This window comes from Lepisosteus oculatus, chromosome 13 (genome assembly GCF_040954835.1).
Source record: "Lepisosteus oculatus isolate fLepOcu1 chromosome 13, fLepOcu1.hap2, whole genome shotgun sequence".
In the NCBI taxonomy this organism is placed as follows: Eukaryota; Metazoa; Chordata; class Actinopteri; order Semionotiformes; family Lepisosteidae; genus Lepisosteus; species Lepisosteus oculatus.
In genome coordinates, this window is record NC_090708.1 from 32,411,434 (window position 1) to 32,424,542 (window position 13,109).

General features: G+C 37.7%; 1 protein-coding gene across 7 annotated transcripts in view; it reads left to right on the forward strand.

The window, feature by feature from the left end:
- The window catches only part of LOC102686692 (neural cell adhesion molecule 2), a 791,770-nt gene that overhangs the window by 621,673 nt on the left and 156,988 nt on the right, over positions 1-13,109 (forward strand). For all 7 annotated transcript variants that reach the window (XM_015361840.2, XM_015361841.2, XM_015361843.2 and 4 more), the window contains exon 9: positions 5,871-6,021. In XM_015361840.2, the coding sequence (XP_015217326.2) occupies positions 5,871-6,021 (151 nt within the window). The remainder of the gene's footprint in view (positions 1-5,870; positions 6,022-13,109) is intronic.

A 13,109-nucleotide genomic window follows, 5' to 3' on the forward strand; every position in this document is an offset into this window, starting at 1 on the left:
ATGATGGATCTGTGTTAATGAAAGGGACAGCAGCTGGGGACAGTTGTCTCTAGTATCCTGACACCTTTCTCGCACAACAAAATTTCCTTCTCACCTGTACCTGTCACATGGTAATAGCACAGAATATGTTGTGTATGTGTGTGCAGGAGTGTTTGTCTTTTAGCTTTTCTATTTTTTTGGTGTGCATTATGACTACTTTTTCTTACTGGTATTATAATTTATCTTGTATTGTGTCGCATCTTGCAATGAACACAATGAACACTCTTACATATATTTAATTTTCATATCCATAATTCATTGTGACTGTTAATGTCCACTCTAATCCTGAAGTTTATTCTATCATATAAACATGCATAACTCTACCTGTGTTAATGGTCAATGTAAGCTTCTTAACATGGAAAAATCCTAATAATGGTAAAATAGTGATCCGTAGCTGTTGCCTTTGACTTTACATAATATGCACAAAACCTTAGAATCCGAAGTAAAAAGAAAGTTCCATTTCTTGTAGTTTTGTGTTTAGACAAAAAAATAATAATATTCATTTTGATACCTCAGGGTGCAGGGTGTTCATTCTATAACGCTATTATATATATTTACAGTAAGTGGTGTGGTATATGTTATGGTGATGATATTTGTAGACATACAGATGCATCCATTCAAAATGCGTGGTACAACCCTGTACCATGCAAAATTATCCACAGTTCGCTGCATTGTACAGCAGCACGTGATTGCCTGGCCACAAAGAAGAGGAGCATAACACATCTAAAGGTCATAAACAATATTAATTTAGGAACATAAACATTATGTAAACTGTATATGCCTGGTATTCGTAGTTTAAATAAAAAATACACACCAGTATTCCACTTTGTTCCAAAACATTTTAAGCATCAAAGTCTTTCATTCGATTACACATCGTAGTTATTTTGGAAAAGTTTTTACGTTTTATTTTTACATGACTAGATTAAATTTATATACTTCATAAAAAGTTATAATGTTTTAACATTTTCTATGAATATTTGCGCTTGTTATCGCAGTAAAAAACACACTTTTTAGAATTTGATTAATAGGGAATATAATATGGAATCCCATATCTAAAGAAATTAAAAACAATATAATTATATTAATATAGCTCAAATTATTACAGTAGTACACTTTCTTTGTAAACAAAAATATCTTTGGAATAGGCATACTGTATAAATGACAAAGCAGAGGCTATGGAAAAAAATAAATCACAATCTGCTACAGAAATCAACTGGTTTGACATGTACAGTAAATGTGACACCTGTGGCACGTTGAGTGCATATCCTACAGTGTGAGCGCATTTGCAAAGGTGCAGTATTTTAAAAAAACTTATTTTGAATTAATCGAATCCCAGGTGTGAGTTCATAAAGCCAGAATTATGTACTATCCCTACATCTGTGAAGCACCTGATCAGCTTTCAGTGCTTTGTGTATATTTCAATCGCAGCGGGAGCAGGGTGTGTGGGGAAACATTTAGGCTGCAATTTAATTGGGGATCTGTATTCTTCACACCTGAAACATTGTTTTCTCTGAAAGTGTTTTCTTTCCTGTTCAGCTGATCTTTTGCTGCCTAAGCATACTTATACTGCTCCCTAAGTGAATTTTCGTACTTCACTGAGAAAGCTTTAGAGAACTTTAAATTTTATTTTAAACAAATTGTAAATATGACATTTACATTGGGGTTTTTATTCATTTTTCATTTAAGCGTATGGAGGGGTGTCAGTTGTCAAAGAGAGCACCCTCGTTCTCTTTCCCCCTTTCCCCTCTAACCCCCACGGACAGACTGACAAAGCAATTGGGAAGTGTTAACTATCTAGCCATTGCAAGCCACTGCAGCAGCCACAAATAAATAAAAATAACCTTTTTTTCTCCTAATGGTAACTGTAACAAATTGTCACGTTTCACATTCTTGCGAAACAATCATCCAATCAAAGGTTTGATGTTTTTTTTTAATTTTAAAAACTGTGATCTTGACATGCAGGTGTGAAGTCGAGTTGACAGCTTCAGATTTAAAAGGTTATTAATAATATCGTCCGTGTTGCATTAACATTGGAATGTTCGTACAGTGTAAAAAGAGGCGATACACAACATGTATCCTCTATAACTCTTCAGTTTACAGAGAAATTCCATCAGAGCCACACAACATTGTCCAATAATACTCTTCTTGTGTCTAATTTCTAGTTTAGCAGGATGTGCACAACAAGCACACTGTTTAATGGGATTAACATTACCCACATCTACTGTATATCACTGTACATCACAGGTTTGAGTCAGAGTGTCTGTTAATAAAACAGAGCGCCTTCCAATACATATAAGTATTGCATGATTTCTTTATTGTACCAATTGTAAAAATAACCCTTCTTCCCTCCTTTTTTTTAACTTAAAGAATTTTGCAAAGAAATCCTTAATCACAATACCATCACTTAATTTATCCAGATACACAAATTCATACCAGAGCCAACAACAAGCTATAAAAGTGGACTATTTTTATGTATTCACTACATAAGAAACAAACCGAAAGCAATACTCTGATCTCACTTTGAACCATTGGGTGCAGTGCTTTGTCCATTACCACTACACGGACAATATTTTTTTTAAAACAAAATGTTTCCAAAATGTCCACCTGTGATATTTTAGCTGCTTAGTTACACGATTCCATAGTCATATATGTAATAAGTAAAATCGCTGGAACATTTATATTTTTACAATTACAGCAAGTGGTGTTCTTACTATGATAAAACGTTCTAACTTTTTTTTGATGTACACAATATAAGCTTAATAATGTTAGAACAAACATGTTAAAACCACAACCCACTATATTACCAAGGTTGTGTACTTTTGTCCAACTGAGCAATCTTGCTTTTATAAAATATACCGACTTTTTAATGTTTAATGATAAACCTGCTTTAATACACAGTTTAAAATTATTAAAAGTCTAAAGAATATAAAACTTAAATTCTTAATTGGAAAAAGATTGTCCCTCTGCAGTGACCAGGATTCGAAACCGGGCGATTTCTAGCAACAGCTCAAATGCTGTACATGAGATGTTAAGCTTTATTAGCTTCACCTGGCGGTTTTACAAGGTGCTTCCGGATACTATTATCATAATTCAACTAAAATGCGGTATAATGTGGTATAATGTGCAATGCCTACCGCGTTTTAACGTAGTGTACTTCAAGCATTTTGAATGGCTGGATCTGTATAGTGCATAGAAGTGTGGAGAACCATAATCGAAACTGCTTTGCTAATGATTTCAGGCTGTTGCAGCAGTCTTGTCCTAAGCACTAAACAGAGACCTACATGCCACACTGGTGCAAAATGTATTAGAGACCATAATCCTGAACTATTTGCCTTCATAACAAATTAAGCATTTAGATACATTAGCATTTTATTCGGTTAAATTCAGGTTTCAAAGTAAAGGTCACTGGAATGATTTCAGAGCTAAGCCAAGAAGTGTATTTTTTCAGCTGTTCACCTTTGTTAGGGTTTACATTGATGGAAGATCACATGTATTATTAATTAATAAACATATAAATGTTGTCAGTTCTGGAGAATTAAGACGACCCTTGGTATAAAAGATTACTTTGATATTTTTCCTTTGGTAAAATTACTTTTAAGTAATATCAAAACATGCAAATGTTAAAATAAAATGATTTTGTCTTTTCAAAAGAATGTTTCTCACAGGATGTACCTTCACAGTTTTAATGGTTTTTGGAATATTCCTCATTCTAGTCATGATCCCTGCTCTGTTACATGTTTTATAAATGAGGATTTTAAAACATAGGCATCTAAGTCTGGCAGTAACAGTAGGCCTGGAATGAGTTGAAGTTTTATTAAATGGTTCCACTTTAAAGGAACCCCAAAACAAAATTTAATTTGTCATTAGGAGCCATCTGTCATTCATAAAAAACAGCATTAAGTAATGGAACTGAAGGAGAATGTGTGAAATTGGGAAATATATTTTAATTTGAATGCATTTGACCAGCCTTAGGAGTGAATACAATTTCATTATATTATAGTTAGAACACGATTCTTGTTGGTTTACTGTTAACAGTAGTTTTCCACTGCCTGAGATACTGTCAGAATAACAAGCAGCTGAATTTCCATTTCAGGCCTCACTGTTTGCATGTTTTTTTTTATTATAGTACACATTCTCACAGGAACCGAAACACCTTCAGAACAGATGCTTTATTTAATGTATTGCCTTCTAGAAAGGAAACAACGCAGTTTCACCAGTTTGCTACTGTCTGATTGTAGATGTGTTGCAAATTCATTAATGCATGCATGGCCAGATACATAAATCCTTTATAAAAACTTCACTGTGGCTTTCTGGGATTGCAATTATCCACACTCACAAAGTAGTCTGGTGATGTCTGAAAATGATGGAAGCCAGCATTACATAAGTGGGTGAGGAAGAATCGGGGTGGGTTATAGGCAATATAAGTTTATAAGAAAACAATCACCGCTTCAATGTTAAACCAAATTCAATCTTTTTGCAATAACCACTTTCTTCCTTGTTTCCTTTTTTAAAAATGTATTTTCCATTTACTTAATAAAAACAGTTACTTTACAGTATTTTTTACAACAGTATTATGTATACAGTATTATGCAACAAGGAATAATTGTAAACAGTTGCACAAACCTGAAAAAAGTACTTACAGTATATGTTACTATCTAAAGTACTAGTAGGTAAACCCTGTGATGTATTAATCCCACAGGAGATGACAGATGCTACAGCGAGAGGTAGCAACGTCATGTCAGTACAGTTTATATATTGAAAATTAATCTGCTTAGAATGCTGAGAGGGATAATAGCCCACAAGTTTGATATTTCTTGGTAACAGAGAAAGAACAATGTGCCATAAAATCTGAATTACGTAGAACAGACAAACAAGTCCTTACAAACATTACAAATAACCCATACACTCTAAGATGCAAGATTGATTTTACCAGAACTTCTAATCTGAGTTTGGAATACTTGGTTTATAATAGAAAAATATTGATTTCAAAACATGAAAGTGTGTCTGCTGGTTATTCCAGAGACTTATTGTCTTAATTGTTCTATGTGCCTTATGAGCCTGATTGTTTGAACATTAAATTTCAAATGCAGTTTTCTTAGGATTAAAATGCAATTAAATTTTAGGGTTATTGGCCATTGGACCTTGTTGGCATTTTTAAAATACAGGATGCATGTTCAGTTACCAGGACACCAAATGATGTTCCTTTTGTGCCTACCTGTTTGATGCATAATGTACTACTACTACTACTACTACTACTACTACTACTACTACTACTACTACTTAGAAGAAGAAGACCGTTTTGTAGTATATAATGTTTTATAGATTTTAGTTCCCTATATGTTTACTGCAGTATATATTTTTAAAATATTTGGCAATCTTCTATTCGTGTAGATTTCTTCTTAACTTAGGTTAGGAAATCTTCAAACTATGCTTTGGTAATAACAAACATTATGATTGTAGAAAGCACAGTTTTTACTCCAATACTACATATGTAGTGGTGGTTTTGAGTAAATTATAGGTGCTTATACATTTATAGTAACTCCTGATTGTGTTGAAGATAGCTAAGACTGTCATATGTATCCTGTACTTTAATTTGTTCAACGTTCTACATTTACTCAGAGTGGACAGTCTTCAGTAGGATGTTTTGAACCAGGTGAGTAAAACAGCTCAGTTCTTACATCAAAATGAGCGTTTGTTTTCCCAGTCACCTAAGGGACAACTGGATTTTAAAGATTATTATTTTTGTGCAAAGAACTGCACTGCCAATGCTTACACATCAGTAAGCAATATTTGAGATGGAAATATATGATTCTTTGATTTTGTGTTTATAGAGCCCGGATGGACGGATTGAGGCACATGGGCGCAAGGGCAAGTCCACTCTGACTATTTCTGTAGTGAAGCTGTCAGACTGGGGGCGCTTTGACTGTGAGGCACTGAGTAGGATTGGAGGACACCAGAAGAGCATGTACCTGGACATTGAGTGTAAGAACAAATTCTTTCTTTACTGGGAATGCGGCTTTAATATAACTAGCTAAGTGTGCTGCTAATGATAGTATTACTATGGAACCAGTTCTTATCATACAGCATTTAAGCTAAAATTAGTAATAGTTGATTTTTTATCTTAAAATCGATAGAGCATGAGAAAAGTAGTAAACATTGTGTTTTCCCTGCAGGTTAAGTCATTTGGAAAAACAAATGCGGGTGAAAACTGCAGAATGTCACCAAATACAAAGCAAAGAGTAGCATAGAGACTAGTGACATACATTCCACCAGGAAACACCCAGTGGATTTTACACCCAGTGGAGTTCTTCAACTAATCAGTGCCTGTGAGAGTATTAGGGACTTGTCAGATGTTAAACTAAAACATATTTTTTATTAAAATTCATCATTCTAGCTGGCCTAGCAGTTGACAATTAATTTTCCATTGCACCTCAATATGGCATGATAAAGAAAATAAACATGGTTGTAAACTGCTACTCCAAAGCTGTATAGCTGGCTTTACAGCATAGAGAGCTGTTGGTTTGTGCTTCTTCCCACATTTGGGAGTGCAAATAAATAAGTGCACTCCACTCCCAGTTACCCTCACTGCGATGAGACATTGCAACCAAGGGACGATACACTCCATCCAGTGTTACATCAGAAAGGTTAAGCTGAAATAGACACTGTTACGCATTCTTCACGCACTCACACTGTCACGCATTCCAAACGCTCTGACAAACACATTCACATTGCCACGCACACCCACTTAAACAGACGCTCACGCCACAACTAAATTTCCTATCACCTTTCACTCCCATCATTACTTTAATTCTCCTCTTTTTCCTTATCGTCTTTCACTAATTTGGATTCTTTTTGGAGCTCCCTAGTATGCGTACCCTTCTTCAAACAGTTTGATCTCTTTGTTGGTTCCTGGACTCTTGCTAGTTTCTGACCACGTTTCTGCCTTTGCGATTTGGATTTGTTGTCTCGATTGAATTGTCCCACCCTAGTTTTGACTTTCGCGTGCCCATTGGTTTTTGAATATTAGAACTTGCATTTTTTTGTAACCTTTTCTATAAGGCCTTCCTGCAACACTCAATACTTCCTGCAATACTCCTGCAGTTTTCCAAAACTTTAGGAATTACATTTTTAGGGATATCATTCGAAATTACATTTTCATTTACCTGGATGACATCTTAATTTGTTCCCGCAATTTACAAGAACATGTTTCTCATGTCCGTAAAGTCTTGACCCGACTGATTCAAAACAAACTCTATGCCAAATTGGAGAAGTGCTCTTTTCATGCTTCCAGTATTCATTTTTTGGGGTACATAATCTCATCTCTGGGTATTCAGATGGATCCAGATAAGGTTAAGGCCATCAGAGACTTGACCACCCCCAAGAACTTGAAACAGGTACAGCGTTTCCTGGGTTTTTCTAATTTTTACCAACATTTTATCAGGAATTTTAGTTCTATTGTGGCACCAATTACCTCTTTGACCCGTAAAGGTTCCCTATAAGGCAAGTGGACTCCCGAAGCTGACAAGGCGTTTAATCGACTCAAGCAGCACTTCTCCACAGCACAAATCCTCCTCCATCCAGACCCTACACTCCCCTTTGTGTTTGAGGTCGATGTTTCAGCCCATGGAGTCGGCCCCGTCTTATCTGAGCGCCATGGAAAGAAGAGCGTCCTCCACCCATGTGCCTTCTTTTCAAGGAAACTGTCCCTGGCGGAGATTAATTATGACGTCGGGAACAGGGAGCTACTAGCCATCAAGCTCGCCCTGGAAGAATGGAGACACTGGCTAGAGGGGGCTCGACATCCCCATCACCATACTCACGGACCATAAGAACTTGGCCTATTTGTAATATCTCACCAGGCAAGATGGGCTTTGTTCTTCTCCAGATTCGATTTTTTCATCACTTACACCCTAGGTCCCAAGAATGTCAAAGCCGACGCCCTTTCCCGCTTACATGATCCTCCCTACACCCACATTTCACCTGAACCCATCATTTCACTGTTGTAACAGAAGAAATAAGGTTCTTGATCCCGAGATGAAGTAAAACAGATGAGTTTATTGCATGCAAGGAACAATAAAGCCGAAGTCTTGTTTCCCGCAAGAAACAACAAAACTGAAGTATTGTTCAACGTACTGTTACAAACTTTTGGGTTATATAGTGTTTTCTTCTCCGTTTCTGACGTCACTCGGTCTGATGGTAAAGAGGGGGGTTCGTGGTATTTGGCCAGTTTACGATGTTCTGGGCAAATGGTCAGTTTAACATTACTTCCAGGGGGGTTCCTAGCTTGCATCTGCAATCCTTATCAGTTAACCCCCTTTCCTGCCATAAACCCCAGCTTGTGACTTAGAAGCCTAAACCCCCTACAGAAAGGATTAAATTCAAACCCCCGTCTTCACATCTTTCTTCATCACCTACCAAGATTCTCGCAGCCATAAGTTGGGACATCGATGACCAGATGAGACGTGCTTTTCAGGATCACACAGTACCCCCCCTAATGCCCCTGGGGCCGATTGTTCATCCCCAACTGCCTCCAATCTGCAGTTCTTCAATGAGGTCATGATTCTGTATTTGCGGGTCATCTGGGCACTAAATGGTCCATTGACCTAATCTCCAGGGATTTCTGGTGGCCTTCCCTGAGGACTGATATGACGGAATATGTCTGGGCCTGCACCACTTGCTCCAGAGTCAAGACGTCCCAGCAGAAAAAGGTGGGTCTTTTACAGCCCCTTCCATTTCCTACGTCCTTGGTCCCATTTTTCAGTTGACGTTCTAATGGATCTCCCTAAGAGTGAGGATAAGACTACTGTCATGATGGTACTTGACTAATTTTCGAAGGTTGCACATTTTATCCCTCTTCATTCTCTTCCATCCACCCGGTAAATGGCTGACCTGTCTGTACCTGATGTATTCCAATTGCATGGCATCCTGAAGAGCGTAGTTTCTGACAGGGGACCTCAATTTATTTCCAATTCTGGAAGGCGTTCTGCAAGGTTTTGGGGGCATCTTCCTCCCTTACCTCTGGAAACCCAGAAGCTAATGGCCAAGCAGAGAGGATAAACCAGGATCTGTTAACCTTCCTGAGAGCGTATGTCTCCACAACCGAAGACAACTGGGTCTCCCTTCTTCCATGGGCTGAGTACGCTCATAACTCCCTCTACACTTCTTCCACCAAGATGTCTTCCTTTCTTTGTTCACTCGGTTATCAACCTTCACTTTTCACTGACACCATTCCTGAAACCAACGTCCTTGCAATCAAGACCTTATTTTTACTTTGTCCAACAGCTAGAACCGCACTATTAGGAACTGCTTGCAGACAACTGACCTCCACTAATAAATGCCGACAACCATTCCCCAGGTGAAGATGAGGACAATTTGTTTGGTTATCCACCATGAACATTCCCCTCCGACAACCGTCCCACAAGCTGGGTGCTTGTTTCATAGGGCCCTTCCGGATTCTTATCCCAATCAAGCCTGTCTCCTACCATCTCACACTTCCCCCCTCCGTTAAGATTCATCCTACTTTCCATGTTTCCCTTTTGAAAACTTAAAACAGAACCTCTCTTTCTAAACCAGAACCTCATCCACCTTCTACCCGACTTGCTTGTGGATCAACTACTTCAAGGTCAACAACACCTTGGATGCCTGTTGGCACAGAGGTTCTGGTCCAGAAGAACAGTCCTGGGTTCCGGAGGGCAACATACTGGACTGAAGTCTTATCAATGACTTCCTAGTACCCGTCCAGATCCTCCTATAAGGGTGTCCTCCTTTGGGGGGGGGGGAACTATTACGTATTTCACACGCACTCACACTACCACGCATTCCACAAACACCTGACAAACACATTCCCATGTACACCCACTTAAACAGACGCTCATACCGCAACTAATCTTCCTATTACCTTTCGCTCCTGTTACTACTTTAACCCTCCTCTTTTTCCTTACTGTTGCTCACTAATTCAAATTCCCTTTGGAGTTCCCTAGTGCGCATACCCTTCTTCTAACAGTTTGATCTCTTCATTTCTTTGTGGACTCTAACTAGTTTCTGACCATGTTTCTTCCTTTGCGATTTGGATTTGTTATCTTGATTTAATTGTCCCAGCCCAGTTTTGACTTTCACCTGCCCATTGGTTTTTGAATATTAGGATATATTATATATATATATTAGAATATTAGCCCTGCATAGTGTCATTAGTGAGCATAAACAATTGCTAACAGGCTACATGAGAAAGCACAACTTTGGTGAAGCCAAATTATTATAAAAAACTATGATTATATCAAACACTAAGAAGACAAAAATTTAGTTCTAAACATCTACATAGTGGATTACCATTTAAAAGCGAACAAGTAAAAACCTCAATTACGATTTCTCTTTAAGGGTATCTTTAAATCCCCTTACACTCTGGAGATTGTTGGTCTAAAGATTCATTCAGGGATAATGTAAAATCTTTGAAAAAAAACACTTTAGATGAATAGCTCAAGAATTCGATGCAGGAAATGTTTATGAAGAAAGTAGAAAACTGTTGTGTGCCTTTTTTAATTTTAAGATACCACTGCAAGCTAGAGTATATATATTATTTATATTCACAAATTAATCATTAATGGTGTTCAGAATATTATATTTATTCTCAGCTACTAAAATTTATTTTAGCTAATGTTTTTACTAACATCTAACTCACCACAAGTGCCACCCATCAATTTTCTCTGGCCAGTGAAGATTCTTTAGTTTTTCAGCCTTATCGAGACAATACGTTTTGACAAAAAATTTAGATGCACAATCTGAATGACTTTATCTGTAGATAAACAGATACTAAGAGATACAATGTTGCATTATCATTGTCATCTTTATCAGCACCACTTGTACACTGCAGGATCAATATTCTTTAGCGGTCATTCATAAATGTCATTATGTCATTAAGCATATAATCTTGTCCAACTCATCCCTTTTTACAAGGGATTTATTGTGATCCAGTTCAGCATTTATTTGACTTCTTAATGGGTATAGGTCTGAAATTGGTCTTGTTAAGTCTGGTGTTCCTCAGGGCTCAATACTGGGCCCCTTGTTCTTCAGCATTTACATGTTCCCACTTGGTCAGCTTTCATTTTTACCCTGGTGATACTCAGATATACATCCATACCAAACCTGAAACTGATGTGGCTGTCTCTATTCTATCTAATTGCGTCTCTGACATAAAAATTTGGATGACTCAAAACTTCTTTCATCTTAACTGTGACAAGACTGAAGTTGTGCTTATTGGCACCCCCCATCAACTTCGTAAAGCCATTCCTGTAACCCTATCTGTAGATGGCTCTGTACTTGAGCTTCAATCAAATTTGAAAAACCTTGGGGTTATATTCGATTCTGGCTTAACATTCGACCCACATGTACAGCATACTGTCAAAATATCTTCTTTTCAGCTTAGAAATATCGCTAGACTACACCCTATGCTATCATTAACTGTGGCTGAAATACACTTTTGTATTCTCTTGAATTGACTACTGTAATGCTCTACTCGCTGGGGTATCTAAATCTACTCTGAACAAACTGCAGAATGTCCAAAATTCAGCAGCCAGAATCCTGACCAGGTCTAGTGCAAGTGTTCACATTACTCCTATCCAGGAGTCCTTGCACGGCTTCCGGTCAAATTCCGTGTAGACTTTAAAATCCTCATGCTCACCTATAAGGCTCTGCATGGCTTGGCACCTCAGTAACTGCCTGAAATATTATCGCCCTATTCCCCACTTCGCAACCTTTGTTCTTCTAATTCTGCTCTCCTTACTGTCCCCCAAGCCCGTCTACATTGTATGGGTGACAGGGCCTTTTCCTGTTATGCCCCCAAGCTCTGGAACTCTCTCTCCAAGGATATCATAGAGTCATCTTCTCTAAACTCCTTATCCAGACTCAAAATTCTCTTCTTCAGAAAAGCCTTAACTTAACTGGTTCCATTCTTCACCCCTCTGCTTTTCTTAGTACCACCATCCATGTGTCCTCTGTTTATAGTAATTGTGTTTTATCTTCTGTATTCTTTTTATTTATTGTTGTTGTCATCCTGTAAAGCACTTTGAGAAGCCACCTTTAAAGGCACTATATAAAATAAAGTTTATTATTATTATTATTATTATTATTTGTAGTTTCACTGGCAATGTTGCTGTAGCAGAGTAGTTGTCAATCTGAACAATCTTTGCTTGTTTTGGAGTCTGGAGAGCAGCTTTAATGTTAAGGTATTTGTGATCATAAAGAAACTGGTGACTGCAGACATTTGCATTAGGATGCAACAGTTCAGCTGCCGTTTTTTGCTAGCAAATATTCTCTTTAAATAAGGAATTAATTCAAGAGATGGAATTTTCCAACAACAATCATTTTTATTTGGACCAGTAGTTTAGGGAATAAAAGTTGTCAAAGAAGAAGGTACTGAAGGTTAGGTGGTCTCCAGTCGACTTAGTTAAGATCAATCTCTTGGAGTGGGTTATAATACAAGGCTAAACTAGGTGGAGTAGAAGCATGGTTAGTTCCCTCAATTAATGCATCATCATTTAACAAGTTTTCTGGAGGTTACAGATGGTGATTAGAGATGATGGAGTGTAGAGAGAAGTAGGGTACTAGACATGTAAGTGAAAAAGCAGTTAACTCTAACTACAGTTACTCACCCAGGGAGCACTCTCTAAAGAGCTAGTTTGCTCTATTTGTACTGAAGGAAAAACTGGGTGGGGAGGTTGGAGTGGCACTGTTAGCTCTTCCCAATATATGCTCCAAGGTTATGAATTACAGTTAATCCCAGACTTTAGAAAGGAGATGAAGCTCTCGAGTAGGAGCAGTGTCTGTAGTTTCTTAGATTAGAAGGAAGGTATGCCATTAATGGTTGGACAAAAAAAGATCAGACAGGGAAAGTAACACGAAATCTGACTGCTGCTGTTTCAGGGGCAGAATCACATAGAATCTAGGAAGTTAGTGCAACAGATAAAACAAGTTCAGGGTAAACAATAGTTTAAAATTAAAGAACAATGGAGAGCAATAACAATGACTTGGGATTTCCTACGTTTAGGCTAACAGGTGTGAATATTATTCAGCATGCA